General features: G+C 41.7%; 2 protein-coding genes across 8 annotated transcripts; one reads left to right on the top strand and one right to left on the bottom strand.

The window, feature by feature from the left end:
- The first annotated feature begins 64 nt into the window (after positions 1-64).
- LOC124031735 (glycerol-3-phosphate dehydrogenase [NAD(+)], cytoplasmic) lies at positions 65-12,672 on the top strand. The gene is made up of 8 exons (XM_046343346.1): positions 65-201; positions 2,918-3,095; positions 5,038-5,178; positions 8,863-9,001; positions 9,717-9,829; positions 10,146-10,382; positions 10,784-10,890; positions 11,114-12,672. The coding sequence occupies exons 1-8, from the start codon at positions 158-160 to the stop codon at positions 11,208-11,210; spliced, it is 1,056 nt and encodes a 351-aa protein (XP_046199302.1). The 5' UTR covers positions 65-157; the 3' UTR covers positions 11,211-12,672.
- Positions 12,673-16,284: 3,612 nt separating this feature from the next.
- On the bottom strand, positions 16,285-26,979 carry g6pd (glucose-6-phosphate dehydrogenase). 7 transcript variants are annotated; one of them, XM_046343340.1, is made up of 14 exons: positions 26,854-26,938; positions 26,035-26,073; positions 25,007-25,128; positions 21,563-21,600; positions 21,369-21,477; positions 21,035-21,252; positions 20,640-20,798; positions 20,409-20,534; positions 20,200-20,293; positions 19,823-20,009; positions 18,915-19,150; positions 18,692-18,768; positions 18,021-18,113; positions 16,285-17,913 (listed from the first exon to the last, which is right to left on the bottom strand). In XM_046343340.1, the coding sequence occupies exons 1-14, from the start codon at positions 26,873-26,875 to the stop codon at positions 17,823-17,825; spliced, it is 1,611 nt and encodes a 536-aa protein (XP_046199296.1). In that variant the 5' UTR covers positions 26,876-26,938; the 3' UTR covers positions 16,285-17,822. The 7 variants fall into 7 exon arrangements, with proteins under 7 accessions (XP_046199296.1, XP_046199295.1, XP_046199297.1 ...); XM_046343339.1 differs by having other exon boundaries at positions 20,640-20,801; positions 26,854-26,936; XM_046343341.1 differs by lacking the exon at positions 26,854-26,938 and adding an exon at positions 26,668-26,818 and having other exon boundaries at positions 20,640-20,801.
- Between the last annotated feature and the right edge of the window lie 852 nt (positions 26,980-27,831).

The following is a 27,831-nucleotide window of genomic DNA, read 5'->3' as shown; positions in this document are numbered from 1 at the left end:
AATGCCCTCAGTGATAGTACTCGGATGAAAATAGTGGGCGGGACTGTGTCTACCTTAGACTAACCAATGAAATAAGAGCTAGATCTGCCAAGCCCTCTGTACACTGCCTACAGTTGAATTCACATGACAGTTTTGTCCGTCGGCAAGGGTCTTTTCAATGGCAACTCCCAAGAAAGTCTGCATTATTGGCTCTGGCAATTGGTAAGAAAATGTATCTATACCGAAAGCTTTGTGTCTGGGTGTACTGCAGCTAGCTAACATAACTTGGCTTGATTGACCGGCTAATTCTAGCCGCATTTTCAAACAGGTCGCTGGGGCGAATTGTTTCAAACGGATCACCGAAGGTCGGGGAGGGGGCACTATCTGTGCGTTACGGCTTGGCCAAACTCACCAACTGTTGATTCATTTTGGTCAATTATCACCCGACGCGTTCATGACACACAGGTTAAAATACCAAAGCCAACTATATATTAATTTGACGACCGATCGAAACACATGAAACATTCATAGGCATTGTATTTAGCTTTCTGTTGCTAGCTAATTTGTCCTGGAACTGGAGATAAACATTGGGTTGTTGTGTTACTTGCCAGAAGCTACAGACCCTAACATTAAGTTTGTTTACACTGAGCTGCACTGAAGTCAGAACGCACAACACACCATCACAACTTATTGTGACATGATTTGATTCAAAATTCGTGACATGCACATGGGAAAAGTCCACTTTTTTTGTTTGTACATGATTTATCACAATGTATTTTGTGTGTACACACTTTTCTTTCATCATAATTGAGGGATCTTATTACTGACAAATGTTTTATTTTATGTTTTATGACCATGTCCTTTCTGCTTGTATTTTGAATTTATATTGGTGTGTGTATTTCCTGTAATTCAAGGCTCATCTGTAAATGAGACCTTGGCCTCTGTATGAATCCCTGATAAAATAAATAACACATTTGTGTACATTACAGGAATTCCAATTTTGTTGTGGTTGACTTTAGCTAGGTGGCTAATGTTAACTAGGCTAGGAGTTAGGGCTAGCAAAGTAGTTACAGGGTTAGGGGAAGTAGTTGCAAAGTAGCTTAAAAGTAGTAGTTAATTAGTGAAATGCTAAAGTTATCCATAATGAGATTCAGAACCTTTGGGTTGCTAGACGTTAGCGGTATACGCTCACCGACTAGAGTGTGGACCTCGTTCATCTTTCAATTACTCACATGGGTTAGTATACTTGTAAAACTCAATGAGTCGATGGGAGAGGTGGGACTGCGGTGTCCAAGTTCTATTTTAGGACCTGGCTATGCAGACAGCTGTTGATGTGCGCAAGTAGGGTGGATGAAAAGATTTAATAACATGCATGTGTACATTTTATTTTGCAACACTTGTGCACACAACGCGGCTGGTTTAGTTAGCATGTTAGAGGTTGACAATGTGTGATGGGTCTAACCTTTGCCCAGGAAACTGTGATTCAAACTCTCATTAGACAGCTATGCTAAAATACATTCCTTACTCACCAAATTGTTTGAACCTTTAACCTTTTAACTAGGTAAGTCAGTTAAGAACGAATTCTTATTTACAATGATGGCCTAGGAACAGTGGATTAACTGCCTTGTTCAGGGGCAGAACAACAGATTTTTACCTTGTCAGCATGGGGATTCGATCTAGCAACCTTTCGGTTACTGGCCCAACACTCTAACCACTAGGCTACCTGCCGTTGAGCAGCTATCTTCATTTACTCCAGCTAAGGCCGATATGTACTTCCCAAAAGTATAAATTAATCTACAAGCAACCGAGAAAAAATAGGTTTTTATATCGGGTATTCTGGTTTTCTCTCGTCAATAGCTATTGAACCAAACATGCAATGACAATGAAAATGTTATATTCTGATTCAGGGGAGGATGGAGAACAATCAGCACCTTTTTTTGTGTGAATTATTATAAAACTATTTTAAAGATTGAAATCTGAATAAAAAAAATCCACACAAGGTTGATTGTTCTCCATCCTCCCCTGATTCAGAATATCCCATTTTCATTGTCATGGCATGTTTGGTGAATGCAATTGACGAGAGAGAACCAACTATTCAATATGAAACGAATTTTACCTCTGTGCCGAACCAAGACATACCTACCTTCTCTCTCGTCAGGTAAATAATACTTTCATGTTAATATTTTGCCTCAAATTTCGAGCAGCTGACAAACAAACTGCACAGACAACCAGTAGAGTAAGTTTCATATTGTATTCCACATTCTGAATTGTAAGAAACATTTACACTAGTTTGGAGGTATTAGTTTCAGAATGTGTATATACCAGTTAATTGTCTATTACAGCCTGATTTACCAGACTAAAGGACATTTTCTTTAAAACTGCAACATTTTCTATCAGCCTCATGACAAAATGTGTTGAAATGCAGGAAGTGAGCAGTTTTCCCCAAAAATATAGATTTGAGCAGAGGTGGGGGGCTGGAAATAATTATATTTGACCCTAGTGCCCCAAATCAGTTAGCCAATTTTAAATGTGAAGCTGCCTTTGGCTTGACATGACATGCACAGTTTCAGGTGGAGTTTGCAACATTTGTAATCTTTCATGTATCACCACATGTATGAGATGAGTAGTGCCGTTGCATTATGTAATGTTAGCCATAATTGGCCACTGCATGCAAACAAACTTCAGCTGGATGACCATCAATCCAATTGCCCTTAATCATAAAATAGAGCAACTACCATTTGCCTATTTAATAGGATAATTAAGGGTCAATCTGGCAAATTGTACATTTGCAATAAGATTAAGTTTTTTTTTTTTGTATTTTAGTATTTATTTTTAGTAAGTATTTTTAGCACTTGCATTCTTCAGTCTAGGGTACAATTGTTCTTGTAGAAAACCACAGAGCAAATATAATTTACATTGCAATTTCTCTACTACACAGGGGCTCTGCCATTGCCAAGATAGTAGGCACCAATGCTGCTCACAACTCTAAGTTTGACAACACTGTGACCATGTGGGTGTTTGAGGAGATGGTGGACGGTCGCAAACTGACAGAGATCATCAACACAGACCATGAGAACGTCAAGTACCTGCCTGGACACAAGCTTCCCCCCAATGTGGTGAGGAGCACATCGCATGCTGCTATGTGTTGTAATCCTGCTCAGGAATGTGATTTAAAAAAAATACAAATTCTATAATCCATTATTCACATAATTGAAATTGACCTACCCCTAAACCAATACCCTTCTTGCCTGTTTAATTGTTACCCTCGTCACATCTTTGCCTAATGCTATATGACAGTTTGAGTAATAAACTGCTGTGGGGAATGCTGTCAGCTGCCTTCTGCTGGACTATATGTGTAAAGGTTCAGCCCTGGCTCAGTTATGTGTTGCAGCTGTCCTTGCAGCACTCACTACAATCCACAGTACACGCCATAGCAATTTCCGAGAGGAGATCTCCACGGATTAGAATAAAACTGAGAATGCTGCTCTGCGTTCAACACCATGGTGCCCTCAAAGCTCATCACTAAGCTAAGAACCCTGGGACTTAACAACTCCCTCTGCAACTGGATCCTGGACTTCCTGACGGGCCACCCCCAGGTGGTAAGGGTAGGCAACAACACGAATGCCACGCTGATCCTCAACACTGGGGCCCCTCAGTGGTGTGTACTTAGTCCCCTCCTGTAGTCTCTGTTCACCCATGACTGCATGGCCAAACACGACTCCAACACAATCATTAAGCCTGATCTCCGACAACGAGACAGCCTATAGGAAGGAGGTTAGAGACCTGGCAGTGTGGTGCCAGGACAACAACCTCTACTTCAATATGAGCAAGAGAAAGGAGCTGATCATGGACTACAGGAAAAGGCGGACCGAACAGGCCCCCATTAACATCAACAGGGCTGTAGTGGAGCGGGTCGAGAGTTTCAAGTTCCTTGGTGTCCACATCACTAACGAACTATCAAGGTCCAAACACACCAAAACAGTCGTGAAGAGGGCACAACATCACCTTTTCCCCCTCAGGAGACTGAAAAGATTTGACATGGGTCCCCAGATCCTCAAAGTTCTACAGCTGCACCATCGAGAGCATGGTATGGCAACTGCTTGGCATCTTGACCGTAAGGCGCTACAGAGGGAAGTGCGTGCGGCCCAGTTCATCACTGAGGCCAAGCTTCCTGCCATCCAGAACCAATATAATAGGTGATGTCAGACCAAGCCCAAACATTGTTAGAAACTCCTGTCACCCAAGTCATAGACTGTTTTCTCTGCTACCGTGTGGAACCGGAGCGCCAAGTCTAGGACCAAAAGGCTCCTTAATAGCTTCTACCTCCAAGCCATAAGACTGCTGAACAATTAATCAAATGGCCAATGGACTATTTCCATTGACCCCAAATGGAGGGGGGCCCCTCCATTTGTTTTGTACACTGCTGCTACTCGTTTATCTATGCATAGTCACTTCACCCCTACCTACATTTACAAATTACCTTGACTAACCTGTACCCCGGCACATTTACTCGGTATCGATACCTCCTGTATATAGCCTTGTTATTGTGTTATATATTTTTTAAACTTTAGTTTATTTGGTATATTTTTTTTTAAACTCTTGAACTGCACTGTTGGTTAAGGGCTTGTAAGTAAGCATTTCAGTCTGCACTGGTTGTATTCAGCACATGTGACAAATTGTTTTGATTTGAACCCCTGCCCCCTGGCTTGCGCTCAACAGATTTGGTAGGATGAGTCATGCTGATTTAGCACAGATCAAGCTGTCACTTACATTATGTTACACACAATTATAAAATAACAGTTTTTTAATACCTTTGATGTACTGTAGCTTTTTGGACTGTGGCACCCACCATTTAGAATCAATAACACATTCATTTGACAATGTACAACCTAACAAAGATCCTTGCAGGATCGAAACGTTGTTTGTGAATAAAGGTGCATGATGGAGCTTATGAGTGTGCAAGCTCTTTCTTTTCTATTTACAATGTACAAGGACTACATGAGACACACAGACCAAGACCAGTGCCCCTAACTATCCCCTCTCCTGTTTCTCCTCCAGTTGGCAGTTCCTGAGCTGGTGGATGCTGCCAAGGAAGCAGACATCCTAGTGTTTGTGATCCCCCACCAGTTCATTGGCAGAGTGTGTGACACCATGAAGGGGAAGATAAAGATTCATGCACTAGGAATGTCACTCATCAAGGTTTGGCTAACAGCCATGCTCTCTTCAGCAGACCTATAACAGTAGCCCAGTAGGTAGAGCATGGCATCGTAGAGTTTTGATTCACGGGACCACCCATATTCACTGGTCTACACGCAATACCCCATAATGTCAGTGGAATTACGTTCTGGAGTACAATTGTGCTTAACAAGTCACATAAGTTGAAATAATAGTGTTGCTTTTTGAATGACTACCTCATATTTGTACCCTACACATACAATTATCTGGAAGGTCCCGCAAACACAGAATTACAAACACTGATTCAACCACAGAGGTTTTCCAATGCCTCGCAAAGAAGGGCACCTATTGGTAGATGGGTAAAAACAATTGTAATAATATTATTAAGCAGATGTTGAGCATGGCGAAGTTATGAATTACACGTTGGGTGGTGTATCGAAAACACCCAGTCACTACAAAGACACAGACATCCTTCCGAACTCTGCCGGAGAGGAAAGTAACCACTCAGGGATTTCGCTGAGTCCAATGGTGACTTTAAAACTGAGTTGAATGGCTGTGATAGGAGAATTGAGGATGGATCCACAACGTTGTAGTTACTCCACAATACTAACCTTGACAGAGTGAAAAGATGGAAGCTTGTACAGAATACAAAGATTCCAAAACATGCATCCTGTTTGCAACAAGGCACTAAAGTAATACTGCAAAAAATGAGGCAAAAGCAACTAACTTTTTGTCCTGAATAAGGTGTTGTGTTTGGGCCAAATCCAATTCAACACATTGCTGAGTACCACTCTCCATATTGGTGGTGGCTGTGTCATGTTATGGGTATGCTTTTAATCGTTAAGGACTGCAGAGTCTTGCAGGATAAAAAAGAAACGGAATGGCGCTAAGCACAGGCAAAATCCTAGAGGTAAACCTGGTTCAGTCTATTTTCCATCAGATACTCGGGAATGAATTTACCTATCAGAACAATAACCTTAAATACAAGGCCACATCTACCAAGAAGACAGTGAATGTTCCTGAGTGGCTGAGTTAGTTTTGGTCTAAATTTACTTAATCTATGGCAAGACCTAAAAATGGTTCTCTAGCAATGATCAACAACCAATTTGAGAGAGCTTGAAGAATTTTTAAAATAATAATTGGCAAATGTTGCACAATCCAGGTGTGGAAAACTTAAACTTACTCAGAAATACTCACAGCTGTAATTGCTGCCAAATGTTCTTCAAAGTATTGACTTGGGTGTGAATACTTAAGTAAATGAGATTTAATTTTCAATTAATGTGCCAAAATTTCTAAAAACATGTTTTCATTTTGGTATTATGGGGTATTGTGTGTAGAACACATTTTGAATTCAGGGTGTAATACAACAAAATATGTGTCAAGGGGTATGAGTACATTCTGAAGACACTGTATATTATGTACAGTGGGGCAAAAAAGTATTTAGTCAGCCACCAATTGTGCAAGTTCTCCCACTTAAGATGAGAGAGGCCTGTAATTTTCATCATAGGTACACTTCAACTATGACAGACAAATGAGGGGGAAAATCCAGAATCACATTGTAGGATTTTTTATGAATTTATTTGCAAATTATGGTGGAAAATAAGTATTTGGTCACCTACAAACAAGCAAGATTTCTGGCTCTCACAGACCTGTAACTTCTTCTTTAAGAGGCTCCTCTGTCCTCCACTTGTTACCTGTATTAATGGCACCTGTTTGAACTTGTTATCAGTATAAAAGACACCTGTCCACAACCTCAAACAGTCACACTCCAAACTTCACTATGGCCAAGACCAAAGAGCTGTCAAAGGACACCAGAAACAAAATTGTAGACCTGCACCAGGCTGGGAAGACTGAATCTGCAATAGGTAAGCAGCTTGGTTTGAAGAAATCAACTGTGGGAGCAATTGTTAGGAAATGGAAGACATACAAGACCACTGATAATCTCCCTCGATCTGGGGCTCCACGCAAGATCTCACCCCGTGGGGGGACCTAGTGAATGACCTGCAGAGAGCTGGGACCAAAGTAACAAAGCCTACCCTCCGGAACACTACGCCACCAGGGACTCAAATCCTGCAGTGCCAGACGTGTCCCCCTGCTTAAGCCAGTACATGTCCAGGCCCGTCTGAAGTTTGCTAGAGAACATTTGGATGATCAAGAAGAAGATTGGGAGAATGTCATATGGTCAGATGAAACCAAAATATAACTTTTTGGTAAAAACTCAACTCGTTGTGTTTGAAGGACAAAGATTGCTGAGTTGCATCCGAAGAACACCATACCTACTGTGAAGCATGTGGGTGGAAACATGCGTTGGGGCTGTTTTTCTGCAAAGGGACCAGGACGACTGATCCGTGTAAAGGAAAGAATGAATGGGGCCATGTATCTTGAGATTTTGAAGATGAAACGTGGCTGGGTCTTTCAGCATGACAATGATCCCAAACACACTGCCCGTGCAACGAAGGAATGGCTTCGTAAGAAGAATTTCAAGGTCCTGGAATGGCCTTGCCAGTCTCCATATCTCAACCCCATAGAAAATCTTTGGAGGGAGTTTAAAGTCTGTGCTGCCCAGCAACAGCCCTAAAACATCACTGCTCTAGAGGAGATCTGCATGGAGGAATGGGCCAAAATACCAGCAACAGTGTGTGAAAACCTTGTGAAGACACAGAAAACGTTTGACCTCTGTCATTGCCAACAAAGGGTATATAACAAAGTATTGAGATTAACTTTTTCTATTTACCAAATACTTATTTTCCACCATAATTTGCAAATACATTCATTAAAAATCCTACAATGTGATTTTCTGGATTCTTTTTCTTCTCTCATTTTGTCTGTCATAGTTGAAGTGTACCTATGATGAAAATTACAGGCCTCTTATCTTTTTAAGTAGGAGAACTTGCACAATTGGTGGCTGACTAAATACTTTTTTGCCCCACTGTAGGTCATAGCTCCACTGTAATATATAGTTGGGTCTGAAATTATTGACACCCTTGGCCCTGATAAAGTTGAGCAATAACGAAAGTATAAAATAAAAAATTAAAATGCTGAGCTATAATTGTCTGCCCAAAATAATTAGGAAATTATATTTTATACTAATACAATTTCACAGAGAAAGAGATTTGGTTTAACAAGTAATACTTTTTTTCCTCTCAAAGGTAGGGGTCAAAATGATTGACACCTCTAAAGATTTTTATTAAATAAAGTAGTCGAGTTTAGTATTTTGTCCCATATTCCTAGCACGTACAAACTTGTTAAATGTATTTGCAGTTTTATTATCGATTATTTTGTGCCCAATATAAATGAAATGGTAAATCATTTGTCATTTGGAATCACTTTTATTATAAATAAGAATAGAATGTTTCTAAACACTTCTACATTAGTATTGATCCTACCATGATTACGGAATGAATTGAGAATAATAAGTGAGAAAGTTACAAAACGGTCAATGCGTGCTAACCTCTGTTATTGGTAATGATCAACAAAAAATACTTGTTTAACAAAATCTCTTTCTCTGAGCAATTTTATCAGTATAAAATCTTTAAAATTCCAATTTTTTTCAGCGTACAATATAGCTCAGTATTTTGAATGATTTATTTTATACAGTCATTATTGCTCACCATTATCAACAGTGTCAATACTTTCAGACCCCGCTGTAGGTCTTTTTAATTGCTTTACTGTGTGTACTGTGTACTCATGCTATGTGTTTTACTCCAGGGTGTGGATGAGGGCCCTGATGGACTGAAGCTCATCTCTGATGTGATCCAGGAGAAGTTGGGCATCGCCATGAGTGTGTTGATGGGGGCCAATATCGCCAACGAGGTCGCCGATGAGAAGTTCTGTGAGACCACTATCGGTTAGATTCCACATTGTAACGGGCTTGGGTTATCATTGTCTTTCATACTTCTGAATGGTGTGCTGTCCAGTGTTTTTCTTTTTCTTCCCCTTTCTGAACATTTGGTTTGGGTAAATATATACAGTGCAAATCTAAAAGTAAGGTATTCATTTAATTCTATTTTGTCAATATGTGTGGAGACATTTAATAAAGGTATTCACTCTCAACATATTTCCAACCTCCAAACAGTGGTGAATGGAAAGAGACCTCTGTTACACAAAACACCCAAAAGTGTAATGACGTTTTCCCATTGCCATTAGGCCAGAATATATGCGTCCACTGCAGTTCGCGTGTGACTGCCTTTTCATAAGGCCAGTGTTCTCGTTGAACCACATCGCATTTTAGAATGTAGGCTATACCACCCGTTTTCAAGTCCATTCACTCGTTTCATTACTCTGACATGTGGTACTGATAAAAAAAGTGGTGTAATAGCCAACTTTGAGGGCCATTAGTGCATTTTCTTTTTGTGCATGTAGCCTTACCATAAAAACCCTGTGCCCTAAGCCTGTAACTAGAGCCTGGTAATTAGGCCTTTTAATTAGGCCCTGTACCTTGAGTTTTCCTCGTTATGTCACATGGTAAGTGCTAGAGTTTTTCAATAAATATTTGAAAGATAAATATATGTTAGGATTGAAAAGGGTTAACAATGTCCCTCTCCAAATCTCCCACTCCCAAGGATGTAAGGATAAAGAACATGGGGCTTTGCTGAAGGAACTCATGCAGACCAGTAACTTCCGGGTCACTGTAGTGGAGGAGTCCGATGTGGTTGAAATCTGTGGCGCACTGAAGGTGAACACTCAACCATTAAGGATGTGTTTACATAAGCGGACCAATTCTGATTCCTTTTCCATTTTTTGGTCTTTTGACCAATCAGAACAGCTGTTAACGCAGCCTTCTAGATTCTCCCTGGCCTCTCCTTACTTAATGTCTAGTCATGTTGTCTCGACGTCTGAATCTCAAAACTTTCCTAATTTCCAATTGTATACATGCCCTTCATCTACTTCTTAGATGAAGGGCAGTCTCGAGAAAAGTGTGCTTGTAAGAAAAAAGGCTGTCCTTATGTGTTGAAGCCATTAACCCCTGCCCTCCTCTCTGTGGCTGTCAGAACATTGTGGCGGTGGGGGCGGGCTTCTGTGACGGCCTGGGCTTCGGGGACAACACCAAGGCCGCTGTAATCCGACTGGGGCTGATGGAGATGATCGCCTTCGCGCGCATATTCTGCACCGCAGGGCCCGTCTCCTCAGCAACCTTCCTGGAGAGTTGTGGCGTCGCCGACCTCATCACGACCTGCTATGGCGGCCGCAACCGTAAAGTGGCCGAAGCCTTTGCCAAGACTGGGAAGGTGAGACGGTGATTTAATTGGCTTTTAGATAAAGACAGGGCCGACATAAAAATGGAAAAATGGTTTGAATTATAGCCTTTAGGATTGGAACAGGGTAAATACAGAAGATGAGAGCTTTAAAGGGATTTATTTTTATGTTGTCAGATGACCTCATTGATACCGATTGTATGTCTCTGCATCCAGTATGAAGGAAGTTGGAGGTAGTTTCGTTAGCCAACGCAGAGAACTGAAATGGTATCCATTATTTCATCTGATAAAGAGCATAATTGCCAAAAATATCGCACTATCCCTTTAATTATAAGCTTTGAAAATAAAAAGGGGCCCAGAGAGTGAATTTTAGTTATGTATTTTTAGGGTGAGAGCAGCCTTGACTTCAACAGCCATGTTTTTATTCTTCTCAGTCAATTGAAGAGCTGGAGAAAGAGATTCTGAATGGACAGAAGCTCCAGGGACCAGCAACAGCAGCTGAAGTCCATGTCATCCTAAAGAACAAAAATCTGCTTGACAAGTAAGTTGGCACAGAAATCAAACAGCTCTTTCACCCATTGAAGAAACTGATGTTACTTTGCATGTGGGGATTCCCTTACAAATAACCTCTGGCTCTGTTGAGTGAATCACCTCAGTTAAATGTGAATAAAAGGATACATCTGAAGTAGTAAAAACAATGCAGTTATTCTTAAAAGCCAAAGATATTGACTGTGACAACTCAACGATCCCTCTCTCGTTCCCAGGTTCCCACTGTTCAACGCTGTGTACCAGATCTGCTACCAGGGCCATCCGGTCACAGAGTTTATCAAGTGTTTGCAGAACCACCCAGAGCACATGTAGTCTAACAGACTGGCCAAGCGACTGGAGAAGCAGGATCAACACCACTTTCACTCTGTACCTGTTAGAAAATAGATGGGAAAATACGCACACTTGCATAGGCCACAGCGCCGATGCAGCAAGCAGACTCCCAAACGGACGACGTGAAGTAAGGTTAGCTTGCATTGGACTTGTGGTGTATGCTGCAGCTATTCTACTGTGTACTGTCTTTTGGGTTTTGTACGTACCTCCTATATTATAGAAGTGGTTTCCTGCTCTTGGTTTTCTACAGGAGTATGATGACCCAGCTTGTATTTGTTGGCGCCGAATCAGATGCCACTCTGTCCTCAGCTGTTGTTGGCACGTCCATTGTGATACCTCACTTCGTTATCGTTTGTCTTGTTCATGTTAATTGTGGTCAGGCTTTGTGGCAGATGCTAGGCTATTTGTGTCCTTTTCTCACTTGTCTTATGTAATTCTGGTTCTCTCTGCATCCTTTGGCGTTTGATTCTTGACTTGTATTGGTTGTTAGGCTTGTTGCTCGATTCAATCCATGTTGCGGAAGTTCAGCTCTATAGAACGATTAGAATTTAAAGGCAATGTTCCTGCATTCACAGAGACTACGTATGTCTGCTCAATCAGAAATGACCTTTAAATTTCAATCGCACTATAGTGCTCAACTTCCGCAATACGGATTGAATCGAGCCCTAGATTTACATAGCAACGGTTAAAAGAAAATGCAAGGGCCTTTCAATGCCACATTGCTGAAAAGTCTTGGTTGTTGTGCTTTGGGAAACCAAATACCTTTTAATATTCGTAACCATGACGCTGCCTTTGAATTGCACTAACATGTGACTTATGTTTGAAAAGGGTGTATTTAAAAAATAAAAAAAAGATTTGCCTTTTGAAATAAATGTTTTATTCCAGTGCCGTCAAATGGCTGCCCTTTTCATTTGGCTGCTTGTTCACAGCTCTAGAGGGCAGTTCTATTTCAGTGATGTCAACTGGAATCTCAGCACTGTAGCTCGTGGTCAGAATAAATAGTTGCTATTTACATGGACGAGCACATGTCAGGGAACGGAGAATCGAAGAAAAAATGAAAACTCTTCAGGTTAACAGCCAAGGCACTGTGAATAAAATGGGTCTACAGTTACTGGCTAGCTCCTGGCTGTGGGCTTTGCTGGAATCTTTTTTGAATGAAATCTTTGTACTTAAATATACGACAATTGTAATACACAGCTTTTTCTTTGTTGATCTTATTTATATACAGTGGGGAGAAGAAGTATTTGATACACTGCTGATTTTGCAGGTTTTCCTACTTAAAAACTTACAGACCTCTACATGCTTTGTATCATAGGTACACTTCAACTGTGAGAGACGGAATCAAAAATCCAGAAAGTCACATTATGATTTTGAAGTAATTAATTTGCATTTTATTGCATGACATAAGTATTTGATCACCTACCAACCAGTAAGAATTCCGGCTCTCACAGACCTGTTAGTTTTTCTTTAACCTCTTGGTCCTACCTGGCACGCAGGCGTCCCATCTAGACATCTGGAAATGCAAATGCGCTACGCTAAATGCTAATAGTACTAGTTAAAACTCAAACGTTCATTAAAATACACATGCAGGGTATTGAATTAAAGCTACACTCGTTCTGAATCCAGGCAACACATCAGATTTTTAAAATGCTTTTCGGCGAAAGCATGAGAAGCTATTATCTGATAGCATGTAACACCCCAAAAGACCCGCAGGGGACGTAAACAAAATAATTAGTATAGTCGTCGCTACACAAACCGCACAAATAAAATATAAAACATTCTTTACCTTTGAACATCTTCTTTGTTGGCACTCCTAGATGTCCCATAATCACTATTGGGTCTTTTTTTTCTCGATTAAATCGGTCCATATATAGCCTAGATATCGATCTATGAAGACTGTGTGATAAACGGGAAAAAAATAGCGTCTTATAACGTAACGTCATTTTTTAAAATTCAAAAAGTTGAGGATAAACTTTCACAAAACACTTTGAAATACTTTTGTAATGCAACTTTAGATATTAAACGTTAATAAGCGATCAAATTGATCACGAGGCGAAGTATATTCTTTAGCTGTCCGTTGCCTTGCGTCTGTTTGACCAAGAAACAAAGCCTAGGCAAATGACAAGACTCTAGACAACGTGTGGAAGCTGTAGGTATTGCAACCTCAGCCCCATTAAATGTGGTTCACCTTTATCAATGGGTTCAAGTCGCGCATGGATATATATTTCCATTTTCAGTGATCAGATTTGTCCTGCGCTTTTCGATGAAACACACGTTCTGTTATAGTCACAGCCGTGATTTAACCAGTTTTATAAACATCTGAGTGTTTTCTATCCACACATACTAATCATATGCATATACTATATTCCTGGCATGAGTAGCAGGGCGCTGAAATGTTTCGCGATTTTTAACAGAATGTTCGAAAAAGTAGGGGGTAGGATTAACAGGTTAAGAAGCCCTCCTGTTCGCCACTCATTACCTGTATTAACTGCACCTGGGGATAAAATCAGGGATACAATTCTAGACCTGCACAAGGCTGGGATGGGCTACAGGACAATAGGCAAGCAGCTTGGTGAGAAGGCTACAACTGTTGGCGCAATTATTAGAATGGAAGAAGTTCAAGATGACGGTCAATCACCCTCAGTCTGTGGCTCCATGCAAGATCTCACCTCGTGGGGCATCAATGATCGTGAGGAAGGTGAGGGATCAGCCCATAACTACACGGCAGGACCTGGTCAATAACCTGAAGAGAGCTGGGACCACAGTCTCAAAGAAAACCATTAGTAACACACTACGCCGTCATGGATTAAAATCCTGCAGCGCAACCAAGGTCGCCGTGCTCAAGCCAGCGCATGTCCAGGCCCGTCTGAAGTTTGCCAATGACCATCTGGATGATCCAGAGGAGGAATGGGAGAAGGTCATGTGGTCTGATGAGACAAAAATAGAGCTTTCTGGTCTAAACTCCACTTGCTGTTTTTGGAGGAAGAAGAAGGATGAGTACAACCCCAAGAACACCATCCCAACCGTGAAGCATGGAGGTGGAAACATCGTTCTTTGGGGATGCTTTTCTGCAAAGGGGACAGGGCAACTGCACCGTATTGAGGGGAGGATGGATGGAGCCATGTATCGTGAGATCTTGGCCAACAACCTCCTTCCCTCAGTAAGAGCATTGAAGATGGGTCGTGGCTGGGTCTTCCAGCATGACAACGACCCGAAACACACAGCCAGGGTAACTGAGTGGCTCCGTAAGAAGCATCTCGAGGTCCTGGAGTGGCCTACCCAGTCTCCAGACCTGAACCCAATAGAACATCTTTGGAGGGAGCTGAAAGTCCGTATTGCCCAGCGACAGCCCCGAAACCTGAAGGTCTGTATGGAGGAGAGGGCCAAAATCCCTGTGTGCAAACCTGGTCAAGAACTACAAGAAACGTATGATCTCTGTAATTGCAAACAAAGGTTTCTGTACCAAATATTAAGTTCTGCTTTTCTGATGTATCAAATACTCATGTCATGCAATAAAATGCTAATTAATTACTTATAAATCATACAATGTGATTTTCTGGATTTTTGTTTTAGATTCCGTCTCTCACAGATGATAAAAATTACAGACCTCTACATGCTTTGTAAGTAGGAAAACCTGCAAAATCGGCAGTGTATCAAATACTTGTTCTCCCCACTGTGTACACACACACACACACAGAGTGCCTTCGGAAAGTATTCAGAACCCTTTACTTTTTCTACATTTTGTTAGTTTAATTTTTTTTTTTTTATACCTCAAATCATGTTTAGATTTTTTTGCTAATTTATAAAAAATAAAAACTGAAAGATTATTTAGATAAGTATTCAGACCCTTTACTCAGTACTTTGTTGAAGCACTTTTGGCAGTGATTACAGCCTGGAGTGTTCTTGGGTATGATGCTACAAGCTAGCCACAACTGTATTTTGAGAGTTTCTCCCATTCTTTGCTGCAGATCCACTCAAGCTCTGTCGGGTTGGATGGGGAGCGTCGCTGCACAGCTATTGTCAGGTCTCCAGAGATGTTCGATCGGGTATACGTCCGGGCTCAGAGACTTGTTCCGATGCCACTCCTGCGTTGTCTTGGCTGTGTGCTTAGGGCCGTTGTCCTGTTGGAAGGTGAACCTTCACCCTGGTCGGAGGTCCTGAGCGCTCTAGAGCAGGTTTATCAAGGATCTCTCTATACTTTGCTTCGTTCATCTTTCCCTCGATCCTGACTAGTCTCCCAGTCCTTGCCGCTGAAAAACATCCCCACAGCATGATAACGCCACCACCATACTTCACTGTAGGGATGGTGCCAGGTTTCCTCCAGATGTGACGCTTGGCCTTCAAGCCAAAGAGTTCAATCTTGGTTTCATCAGAGCAGAGAATCTTGTTTCTCATGGTCTGAGAGTTCTTTAGGTGCCTTTTTACTGAGGAGTGGCTTCTGTCTGTCCACTCTACTATAAAGGCCTAATTAGTGGAGTGTTGCAGAGATGGTTGTCCTTCTGGAAGGTTCTCCCATTTCCACAAAAGGAACTCTGGAGCTCTGTCAGAGTGACCAATCGATTTCTTGGTCACCTCCCTGACCAAGGCCCTTCCCCTGATAGCTCAGTTTGGCCAGCTGTAGGAAGAGTCTTGGTGATTCCAAACTTCTTCCATTTAAGAATGATGGATGCCACTGTTCTTGGGGACCTTCAAATGCTGCAGACATTTTTTGGTACCCTTCCCCAGATCTGTGCCTCGACAAAAATCCTTTCTGTTTGAGCTCTACGGAATTGCCTCGACAATTCCTTCAAGCTCATGGCTTGGTTTTTGCTCTGACATGCACTGTCGAAGTTGTCATCACAGTGTTGGAAGAATCTCAAAATATTTAACACTTTTGTTAACTACATGATTCCATATGTTATTTCTTCACTATTATTGTACAATGTAGAAAAGTGAAAAGAAACCTTGGAATGAGTAGGTGTCCAAACTTCACTGGTTGTGTGTGTACACACACACACACACACACACACACACACACACACCCCTTAACACAAAATACCAGTATCAATTGAGAATGCACACTGAAGAAATTACTGGTTTATTGCAAGTTTGGAAATATAACATTAATGTTTGGTCTATAGCAATAAAGTACGTCATTATAAAGATGGCATCATATGTTGACCCTGTGACAGACATTGTTTCTAAACAAACATCAGTAACTTAATAGGCCTGAAAATGTAAACAAAAAGGAATGAAAGTCACAGCTCTTTTCTTGGAATTAAGCACACTAAAGCCTTGTTCTTGTACAATTTTGCTTTGTAAGAAATTGAAGAGGAAACTGCCTGCAGAAAATATTGACCCCTGCATTCAACCACCATGCTTTAAACCCACTTCAACGCAACAATTATGCATTCATGATTTTGCTTGGTCCAAAATAGCATAAGAAAAACAAAAAGATTACATTAATAGAAAAAAAACTTAATCTGTTAAAGGGATACTTTGGGATTTTGGCAATGAGGCACTTCATTTACTTCCCCAGAGTCAGATGGACTCATGGCTACCATTTGTGTCTGTGTCCAGTATGAAGGACGTTAGAGGTAGTCGGGCAAGCAAATGTTAACTAGCGTTAGCGCAATGACGAAGTCTATAGGTATCTACTAGCATAATAGCAGATACCTGATTGATCCTGCTAGTAGCATATGCTTGTCTCAAAGATTAAGCCATGCCAGTCATTCATGCGAACACTACAGTAGTTAACAGGGTCTCACGAAACTACCTCTAACTTCCTTCATACTGAACAGACATAACGGTATCCACAAGTTTTGGCCTCATTGCCAAAATCTCGAAGTACCCCTTTAATACAGGTGATAATAGCAGAGGATAGTAGACATTCATTGTAATTCCCACCAGTAAAACAGGTTAACCCATGTTTTGTTCTCAGTCTCCATGTAAAAACACCCAGATCTAACTTTTGGTAGCTATGATCACTAGCTGATCACAGAGCTGTAGAATGTTTTGTCTAGGAGTAGCCTAATTCTGTTTCTCTGCCTGAAGTGTGTACTGAAGAAAGTGGAAACCTCTCCAGCCCATGCTTATACCCATTCAATGTAATCAGTCCTATTCTCTACCACTCTCCCAGTCTGAGGTTTGCAATTGTACACCCCCCCCTTCCCCTCCCCCTTATGGGATGGACTGGTGTGATGAGTATGTTGGAAGTAAGTGCTCACTCCTGGGTGAAGGGTAGAGAATCGGATCGCATCCACAGCTTCTGAATCCATGATGAGAAGTAAAAGTTGAAACAGAATTGGGCTAGTGTTCACTCGCTCTTCCCTTGTTCCCCAGTGGTTAAGCACCTCCTCCCTCCCTAGTTAAGACCTGACAGATACAAGTGACACCAGAGCATTAATGTAGTACCTGAGACCTAGGCTATGCTCCAATACTATTAAATAGCTTCCTTTCCATATTTCCTAGTCTTTCTTGGCAGTTGCCGTGACAGGTCTGGAAAGGAAAGAGCATTAGTAGAAACCACCAGACCCAAAGAAGACATTCAAACATATTGCAACGTAACGCTACTCATTTACCCCACCCTGCCTCCTTTCTCTACCCATCCCTCTCTCACAGTCGGTGGGGGTTGACCCATTTGTATGTTCCTTCGTAACGGAAACCGACCCTCTTTGAGAGCTCGTCCGCTTCCGTTGGACCCCGGCTAGGAAGGAAAGGAACAAATCCATCACAACAATAACAATATCCCTGACAAATGAATGTGACTATTGACATGAGATGTCAGTTGTTAAACTGACTGGTAAATCTTACCTTCCATATTTGTAGGGTGTGGGGGGAGTCTTCTCATTCTCTATCTGATGAAGGAGAGGCGTAAAGATCCTCCAGGCTTCCCTCAGCTCATCACTAAGAGAAAATATAATGTAAGGGACAGTACCACATACAGTAATGCAGCCAATGGGAGAAGCAACCTTATGGCACTATGTAGTGGACAGAATAATGCATGTTAGGCTTGGGCGATATACTGTACACTGGGGTATTTCAAAATGCTGATGGTATGATTTTCAATACAGATTTTTTTTTGGGGGGGGGCTTGGTCTAATCCAATCGTTGCAGCAGGCTCAACAGATACCCCGCCCGTTTTCTTAAGACAGACCTAGACAATAGTTCGGATCACACAGCGCTTCACACGGTTTGAGTGAAAAAGATAATTGACATAATTACAAAAATATATATAAAATACTTGTCATAATCGTATTCTGAAAATTCGCCATATCTGCTACGATACTCCTTCTGTCCGAGTACTCTGCACACCCCTACCTGGGAGTGCACCCCCCTTGTGTGCACTTCCAGTAATACTATAATATGGTACAGAAACAGGGTGGGAAATCTGGATACGGCCCAACCCTAATGCATGTCCATGGTCTTATTTACATAACACAAAACATGGCAACAGAGGGAACTGCCGAGACAGACGGACTGACCTTCTGACAAAGTGCATCTGGCTGCCACAGAAGACGTCCAGGATGAGACGCTCGTAGGCGTCTGGCAACTTCACATCCTGAGGAGAGAAGATTACAGTGAAAATGGAGCAAATAACATTTGTGCCTGCATATGGGTTGCTAAAATTGGAGAGGGTGGCGAGGTAGTGTGTGTGGGTGTCCCTTTTCTAGGAATGATTGGGTGTGTGTTCATTCAGTATCTCACCTTGTATCTGCTCTTGTAGGTGAGGTCTAGCTCCGTCTCCTCGGGGTGGAAGTACACTCCTGGTTTCTTGCTCATCATTTTGGCGTAGACGGCCTCGTTGGGCTGCACGCGCACCACCAGCTCATTCCTACGACACTGCGCGCCAAAGATATCCCCCGGGACGTCGGTGAACTGCAACCGGACCTCTGCTTTCCGCTCATTCAGGGCTTTGCCGCAACGCAGGATGAAGGGAACACCTTTTGGATGAACAAATAGTTATTTAAAAAATGTCCAATGCAGACGTTTTTATCTCTATCAAATCATTTCTGGGTAACAATTAAGTACCTTACTGTGATTTTAATTGAAAACAATGGTCAAAAATAAAAAATAATGCTTCTTAGAAAAGAGAAATTTCTCAAGCAAGAATTTTGCGAATACTGTCAAAGGGGTTTGAGCAAGGAGGGGGAAACTGAAAATGTGTTGTTATTGGCAGAGAGGTTTGGAACTCTTTATTATTGGTCTAACTCATTTACCACATGGTGATGCGACGATGGAAGGCCAAAACTACCTCCCACCAAAAATCTCTGAAATCTCTGGCTGTCTTCTCAAATAGCTCTTATACTAAGGGCATTATCATAACTTTCATAATTTTATTTGAACCTCCGTGTGGAAATACAGTACCAATACCAATACTTACAGTACTTATTCCAAAGTGTCGAAAATAGTGAAAAATAAAGAAAAACCTTTGAATGAATAGGTGTGTCCAAACTTTTGACTGGTACAGTACAGATAAAACAAAAACATATAATCCCGTTTTTCACTGCACTGGGCCTTTAAGAGTTATCACTGAGTAGTGAGCTGGTTTGACCAGACAGCGAAAGCACAACAAGCAACACCATGCGATGGAGAGAGAAAGCAGAGGTTCTCACCATCCCAGCGCTCGTTGTGCACGTAGAGCACAGCTGTGGCAAAGGTGGCCTGGGTGGAGCCTTTGGGGACAGTGGGGTCATCAAGGTAACCCAGCTTGGCGTCCCCTTCTCCCTCTGGGTCGCCCACGTACTGCCCCAACACCACATCTGACATGGTAATGGGGGCGATGCACTTCAGCACCTTCACCTGCAGGGGGGAGACAGTGGTCAGGGAGAGTAAGTATGAAGTGATAGGTTTGAAGACCAATTGTTGATTCCGTTGTTTTTTTTTTTTTTACTTATAAAGATGATATCAGTAGTTTTCTAGAGGAGCCAATGGTAAAGTCAAGTAGATACGTGTTTTGGGCTTTAACCAGGTTGTGCCCATGTTACTGTACCTTTTCATCCCTGACATCATCAGAGCTGGTGGAGGCCGGCTTCTCCATGGCAACCAGAGAGAGCATCTGGAGCAAGTGGTTCTGCATGACATCACTAAAGAAAATACGGAATTGGTGGTGAGAAGTTAGACGGACTAGTAGAAGATGGCAAGAATAAATGCCTTCATTGAGGTTTTGATTTCATTAAGCACTAAGGCAATTCCCCCTACCGGATAATGCCAAAGTCATCAAAGTAGCCGCCTCGGCCCTGGGTGCCGAAGGGTTCTTTGAAGGTGAGGACCACACTCGCTATGCTGTCCCGGTTCCAGATTGGCCCAAAGATCCGGTTCCCAAACCTGGAACATTTACCACCGTTTAAACTCAAGACTTATTGACATGGACATAGCTGAGAGACACAGCTGTCTGTGACAAGGTTTATTCATGTTCTCTCAACTCTGTACCTGAGGACCATGAGGTTCTGCACCATCTCCTTGCCCAGGTAATGGTCTATGCGGTAGATCTGATCCTCAGTAAACAGGGAGGAGAGGTGGGTGGACAGCTCCTCAGAGCTCTGCAGGTCACGACCAAAAGGCTTCTCCACAATCACCCTGTTCCAGCCCCTACTAAACACACACAGATAGGGAGGGGAGTTCAGCCTGTTTTGGTTATTTAACAGCAGAAGAGAGGAACTTTCATCTCATGACCAACCTTTCCCAGACAATACCAATTACATATACAACAAGTGGATTAAATATGACAAGGCCTGTCCCAGTCTCCACCAATAGAGAAGGATTCAGAGGAGAGGGAGTCTGAGACAGACCGTCAGAACTACAGTAGACAGAACAGGCTCACTGACTTGGTGCTCATGCAGTGGTGCTTAATGTTCTTGGTGACATCGTGGTAGATGCTGGGCGGCAGGGCCAGGTAGAAGAGGCGGTTGGCCTCACCACCCCCGGGCAGGGACAGCAGGTGGGTGTGGAGGTTGGAGAAGGCACTCTCATCCGCGTACTTCCCACTGACATAAGAGTTACGGCTGAAGAACACAGACAACCGCTCAGCCTCAGAGTCTGCCACCTGGGACCACAGAGATAGGAATGATGTCATTGGTGTTTAGCACATGCACAAACACAAATGCATTAACTGTGGGTCCTTGTGTAATGCTAGATGGTGTGTTAATGGGAAAGTCTTACCTTCAGATAGGGCATACAGGCAGTTTTGATGGCATCCACTGTGAGGTCAGAGCGGGCAAAGCCCACAAAGTGAGTCTGTTCAGGAAGGAGCCCATCTCTAAACAACCACCTGAGTGGGGGGGGGGTGGGGGGGGGGGTCATAATTAGTCTTATTACGTGACACCGCACAACTGCCCTGGGCTACACATACTCACCATAGAGTTGGGTAGATTTTCTTTTTGGCTAGATCCCCCTAAAGAGCATTGTAAAACAGAGATTAGTCACCACTAAAATGTTAGTTGAAACAGAGGCCCCTGGCCTATATAACAGTTCATTCAAGGTCTGTCAGTGTGGCGATTACTAGTACAGTAAACAAGGCTATAAATAAAAGGGTTCCTTACTTGATACTACTGCTAGTTGCAGTTTGGACAGTTACTAGTAGGCTGTAGTGGCCTATTTAGGATTTACGCAATAGCAGTAATCCAACTGGGAGCACTGCTTACTACAGAGAGGCATCAGCAGCGACACAGCCTGAGGAAAACTGGCAGAGTACAAAGCCAAAGAATATTCTGAAGGCAATAACCCTTACGAAAGCTGGTATGGTATAAATGAGAGATTACCTATCACCACAGAGAATAATAAATAAATAAATCTATAGATGACAGAGCTACACTGTTAAACATCAATACAGGAACAATAACTGAGGAACACAAAAAAAATAATAATAATAATTCTAACAAAGCATTCCTCACTAGTTTCAGCACCACTATTCCACAGGTTCCTCAGTAATGTTTTCCAGCGAATGCTGGGTTATCTGATGTTTGTCACTTGAGGAAATGCTTCAAAAATAAATCATTCATCCGAACAGCCTTATTAGCTGTTCTTTGTGAGCTTATCTGTCTCCTATTCCAGAGAGGTGTGTTGGTTTGCTGAATCATTTGCTTAGTGTGCCTTTAAAATGGCACATCGAGTTACACCTTTAAACTGATGTGCTATGAAATGCTGGCCTACTGTCCCGCCTCAGCTGAGAGAAAAATGCAAATGTAGGGTGACTCGGCAAACATCTCTCTTCACTGTTCCATTCATGACGAGGCATGAACACCGATCCCACTATATTCCTCTCTCCCTTTCACAAAAGGAGACTCACACACACACACCATCTCAATTACCACATTTCCATCCACAGTTTTTATGCAAGTTAAGTCATACCATATAAAAGATTATCACCACAGCTGTGATGAAAACAGGACGTTTCCGTACAATTTTATAAATGTCGACAGATATTGTTCGACATGGTGGGATCTTTGTGTTAATGATACAAGAAATGGTTGTGGAAACGTGTTTATGCACAAATATTGATATAATAACCATCATATCAAAGTAAACTTGGAGTCACGAGATGAAACATAAGCCTTATTAGATAGTCATGGTGAGAGAAACTAGGCTGTTTTCATTGCTTCAATGAAGTGAACATAGAGATTACCTTCAATAATTGGAAATGTGACCATGTTCCTGTGCCATGTATCAACAGATGAATATTTGGCCTACAATCTTACATCACCATTAGGCGAAGTACCATCCAGCAAGCCTGTACCAAGGTAAGCATGCAATATTTACTGAACCCTTTCATTGGCACAGCAACTGCAATGAGGCCATGTTCAGTGAGGTGGTGTGCACGTGCAACACCAGCTGGTGATTGGTTTAGCTGGTGATTGGTTTAGCTGGTGATTGGTTTGTGCTTGTGGAGTGACAAGGACAGACTGCAGCATTGGAAACAAAGCATATTTTACAGTAGCCTATGCATAGCCTTTTGTAGCACAATCACTGTTCCTAAAAACCACAGCTCTGCCTTACCATTACCCTTCCCCCATCCTGATTCCAGACTTGCCTCTATTGCTATGACAGGAAACTGCTGACAGACAGTGACACTGCACTATTCAGCCCTCGTTCCACTCCTTTCAAACAAAAGTAAATAGAGCAGGAGAAAGTAAATGGAAGTGAAGTCGGCGGAATAATTAAAAATCAGAACTACTCTCCCGCACTTTATCAGCAACTAGGCACATCTTACAAGTCAGCAGAGAACAAGGAAACAGGAAATAAACTGTGTAGGCCTAGAGAGGGTGTCATTCCTAGAGAAGGAAATAGTATAAGAAAATGCAACTTCGGAGTGACTGGACTTAGTCACTGGATTGATAATCTTAGTAGGTATTGAAAGGAGAATCAATTATTATAGGCTGTGGGAAATATGAAATTCTGGTTCGTTAAACTCACTCTAAATGACTGGGTATCTTGGTCATTATGCTGAGCTCTCAAAACAATTGGTCAACAAAAGATCCGTTCTTACACCATGATTGGCCAACAAACTGTCCGTGACCAAATGATTGCCTCACAATTAGTCTGAGCTGACCATGATTGGCTAACAAACAGCCTGTGTCCAAACCATAACCAACAATCAGGAACCTTGATATGTTCTCTGTATCAAGGCCAGACTACAGAAAGCTCAAGTGATTCTGGGGTTGCTTAGTTACACAAGCGCTGTTATGTGTCTCAATGAAATTTAGACATTTCCTCAAAACAGTCATGTGCAACCTCTTTTCCGTTTTAAATTTTCAACACACACTTTCTCACAAAATGTGTTTCCTTCTATGTCCACCTAAAATCTAGTATAAAGTGTTTATAAAATAGTTATAACAGATTCTGCAGTTTGGTAGCCTACATTTAGTAAATAGTTTGGCAAATCTAAGGCACTGGATTAATCTGGCCTTCCTCATTAACCAACCTTTTTATACGAGTAAAGTACATGTCGGATAATTATTATTATTTTTTAATTAAAAGTAATGACAAGCCTGATGGTAAGAGAACATTTTTCGGTAAACTTTCCAAATGTCGACAAAACAACACGCTACACAAGGTGGAATATTTCTGTGTCGGTCAAATTAATATTGCGAGAATTGTTGGTGGAAACACTTTTACACACAAACATTGATATAACAACCATCATATGGAAGTAAGCTTGGAGTCCCGCGATGACATGTTGTGTGGTCCTCCCACTACAACTCATCAGGAAAGCATGCAGTTTATTAGGCTACTGATGAAATAAGTGATGAACTTCACAGGGTGGTGAAAGTGCAAGGTGATGAGCTTGATGCTCCTTTTCAATAAATATCGAGGATCGATGCTCGGTGCTCGGCTGTCATGACATATAAAAAAATAATATGGCTCTTTTGTCCATAATAATAATAATTAATTTTTATGTGCACGTCGTCATCTCGCACAGCCTTTTATATGCAAAAAGTACATTTTATGGAAACAACATTATTGAAAATACGCATATTGTTTTTATGCAGATTTGAGAATATTCCCATGAAAATCTGTCACCAATATAATGGAAACCTAGCTAAAGAATGCATTACAGGTTTCATTTCATAATCCCTCATACATTTTTCCAAGCATTTCATAAATGTCCACAAAAAGGTTAGATGTTCACAATCGGATTCACGTATTTGGTTAGTCACTCTCTCCAGTAAGCATCCAACTCACACACTTCCATTTACTCAAACAACTTTTGTAACAATACAAATCCTTTTTGACAGTGCTTTGAAGGTCTAAACCATGCAGGGTCATTGATCAAATTATCAAAGAATCCCCCCCCCCCTCACCGATGCTCCCATGATGATGAAGATGTGAGCGTCGGACTGACGGAACTCCTCATCCTCATGCAGCTCCTTCCGCAGCTCTCCAAACACCTCGGACCGAGAGAGGGGAATGGAGCTCATTTTTCCTAGGCAAAGGTAAATGTCAAAAGACAAGTTATTATCGAGAACAGGATTGATTGGCCTAACATTTATGAGAACACCTGTAGGAGGAACACACACACACGTTCAACACAAGAACAATGCAGTACACTGTGATCTAGTTTAATAGCGTAGGCCTATTGAAGGCGTGACTTCAAGTAAAAACTATTTGTTGAATATCATAGCATTACACAAATAGACTAGAGCACTGCTCTGGGCACTGACTGACCATGATTCATACCAATGGAGTACAGACAGACACAACCACTTTCCAAACACAAAACAAGTTAAACACTGCTTTCAAACAATGAACTTTCTAGACATTCAGCAAAACCGCCTTGGGATAAATAGAGGAGGGTGGCACCAATAAGTGAAAGAACAATAGATTGTAACATTCTTAGTTGTACCTCCGTGTGTGCTATAGGCAGTAATATTGGACATAGAGGAACGGATATTTGGAAAATGTAGATCTACTTTCAGGAAGCACTTGTCGTTTTCTTTTCAGGACAACAGTTTTAGCCCTAAATATGTTTGACAAATGCCACTTTACTTGAAAAGGACACTTAAAAACACAGCCTTTATAGAGTCTATAAAACCACCATAAACACAAATCATATGGTAAAGATATTACACCATATTAGGCCAACCTTTTCTCATATGGCTGGTACGAAATCGAGACGTGTGCCACCTTCAAAAATAGTAATATTCTTATCTTAAAGACTTAAGTCTGTGTATACCTCTTCTAAATCAAGATGCATTGCTATAAATCGATGTTTTGTCACATATGAAAGTGGAATAGACTAAATAAGTCCACTTAGAAATACACAAAATCTACATGCAAGACGACACAGTTACATCACTATTTCTGTAAGCGCTAGTAATCATAAGCATACCAGGTCCTTGTTGTGCAATGGCACCACCGGCGGGTCTCTCTTGGGTCAGGGAGAGAGAGGACCCACAACAAGAGCAGGGAGAGATAATTAAACGGTCAATGTAATATTAGCTAGCTAGCTACAGTTTACAGAATGTGCACCTCTCTCGGGATAAGCATTCTCCACTTTGCAAACACAAATAGTCACAACACACCACCCACTCTAATGTTATTAGCAAAATCCTCCACCCAATCCCTTATTTAAAAGGGCTCAACCCATCTAGCCGTGCTGTGACCACAAATAACACGGGGTACGTTTAGCTAGCCAAGCTAGCTAACTTTGACGAATTTGCACCTGTACACGAAGACGTTAGGTTAGCTCGCTAGCAAACTAGCCACGCTCTGTACAAAAGATGTGGACCTAGGTTACCCACCAAAGTAACTATCTAACTATGAAATGACACGAGTTTCTTTAACAACAAAACACCAAACAGACGTTAGCTAAAACATCCCAGCATCATAGTCGTGGCTGTTTTGACAGAATGACAAGCATGCAGTCAGCAGCAAAATGACCCGTTAACGCGCGGCTAGCTGTCAATGTGTTCGTAGTAGGCAGAGCAATACCTTTTTATTTTATTTTATAAACAACACTTACTTCCAGCCATTTCCAATTCAAACGATTCACTTTAACTGAGAAAGCGGCGATTACAGCGCAAACCCCAACCGACACTTCTGTAAATCACCAGGCTACTTGCAGTGCATCTCGATCGCAGTTTCCTTCTTCCCTGTTAAAATGACACAACGGAATTCAGTGATTTTATTGGTTTAAAGAGAAACTCACCAGCGCTCGATGCACTTCCCATTACCGATGGCTTCAGTGACGGCACATTCCCAAAGACAAAAAAAAAGATGGATGGGGTGGAGTTCTAGTGTGCACTCTTCAGAGAATAATACACCAATCAAAGTGAAGAACTAGCACACTGACATGTACATTAAGTGGATCAGTAGTAGTAGGCTACTAGAGGCCAATACTGACTGGGATTATCAATACAGTCATGTATTAAACCGCATGAACGAACATGGAAGAGATACCAAAAGGCAAACACTTCAAATGCTACATACTAAAGGTCAACAGGTCATCATCTGGTATGGAAGATGTCCTTAGTCCATTATCTGAAAATACTTTATTTCAGAGGGGATTATTAGAACGATGTATATGTTTATGCTTGGTTTAATTCTTCATGCTATTGTAGAGAACGACGGTTCAGGGAAGCGAATCCGCTCTGGTGGGGGAAAAATAAAGCACCCTATGCATCGCGCAAATAGTGTTAACACACTTGGTAGTAATTGTAACATAGCTCAAATAGCGAGGATAGCTAGAATATATGCGACACACAGTACACAAAAAACTTGAAGCAAAACAAATGTCGTTTGGGATGGTGAATTGTAAAGAATCTCACAAATTGAAATGTGTATTTCGGAGTGTGTAAAGCACTAGTGCCAAAACAGAAACGATCACACGTTCCTCTAATTGGGAACCTCTACAAAAGATCTTCAAAAGCCTCAACATTTTCAACTTCTTCCTTTTAATAAATAAATAATACAAAATATTCATTCAAACTGGGCAGTGTGCCATATTTCATAAATTCATGTGTTGTCATCAAAAAAGTGCATCATGGGGAGTCCACCTTCCAAGTCCACCTTCGTCCATGGATCCCATTGTTCAGCTGGCTGAGTCACAGCCATTCATCACCACTTTATCTCAGTCTACTGTCAAGCATTTGCCAGAAGAGCGATTCTTCAGGAGAGAGCACCATAT

This window comes from Oncorhynchus gorbuscha, linkage group LG03, assembly GCF_021184085.1.
Source record: "Oncorhynchus gorbuscha isolate QuinsamMale2020 ecotype Even-year linkage group LG03, OgorEven_v1.0, whole genome shotgun sequence".
Taxonomy (NCBI): domain Eukaryota; kingdom Metazoa; phylum Chordata; class Actinopteri; order Salmoniformes; family Salmonidae; genus Oncorhynchus; species Oncorhynchus gorbuscha.
This window is presented reverse-complemented; position numbering and strand designations above follow the sequence as displayed.

Excerpts from the sequence above, each read along its gene's own strand:
- LOC124031735 (XM_046343346.1), top strand. The coding sequence starts at position 158 with ATGGCAACTCCCAAGAAAGTCTGCATTATTGGCTCTGGCAATTG. Across the intron at positions 3,096-5,037 it reads ACAAGCTTCCCCCCAATGTG|TTGGCAGTTCCTGAGCTGGT; the intron begins GTGAGGAGCACA and ends TTTCTCCTCCAG. Across the intron at positions 9,002-9,716 it reads GTTCTGTGAGACCACTATCG|GATGTAAGGATAAAGAACAT; the intron begins GTTAGATTCCAC and ends CCCACTCCCAAG.
- g6pd (XM_046343339.1), bottom strand. The coding sequence starts at position 26,875 with ATGGGAAGTGCATCGAGCGCTG. Across the intron at positions 21,601-25,006 it reads TCATCATCATGGGAGCATCG|GGGGATCTAGCCAAAAAGAA; the intron begins GTGAGGGGGGGG and ends AATGCTCTTTAG. Across the intron at positions 18,769-18,914 it reads CCTACAAGAGCAGATACAAG|GATGTGAAGTTGCCAGACGC; the intron begins GTGAGATACTGA and ends TTCTCTCCTCAG.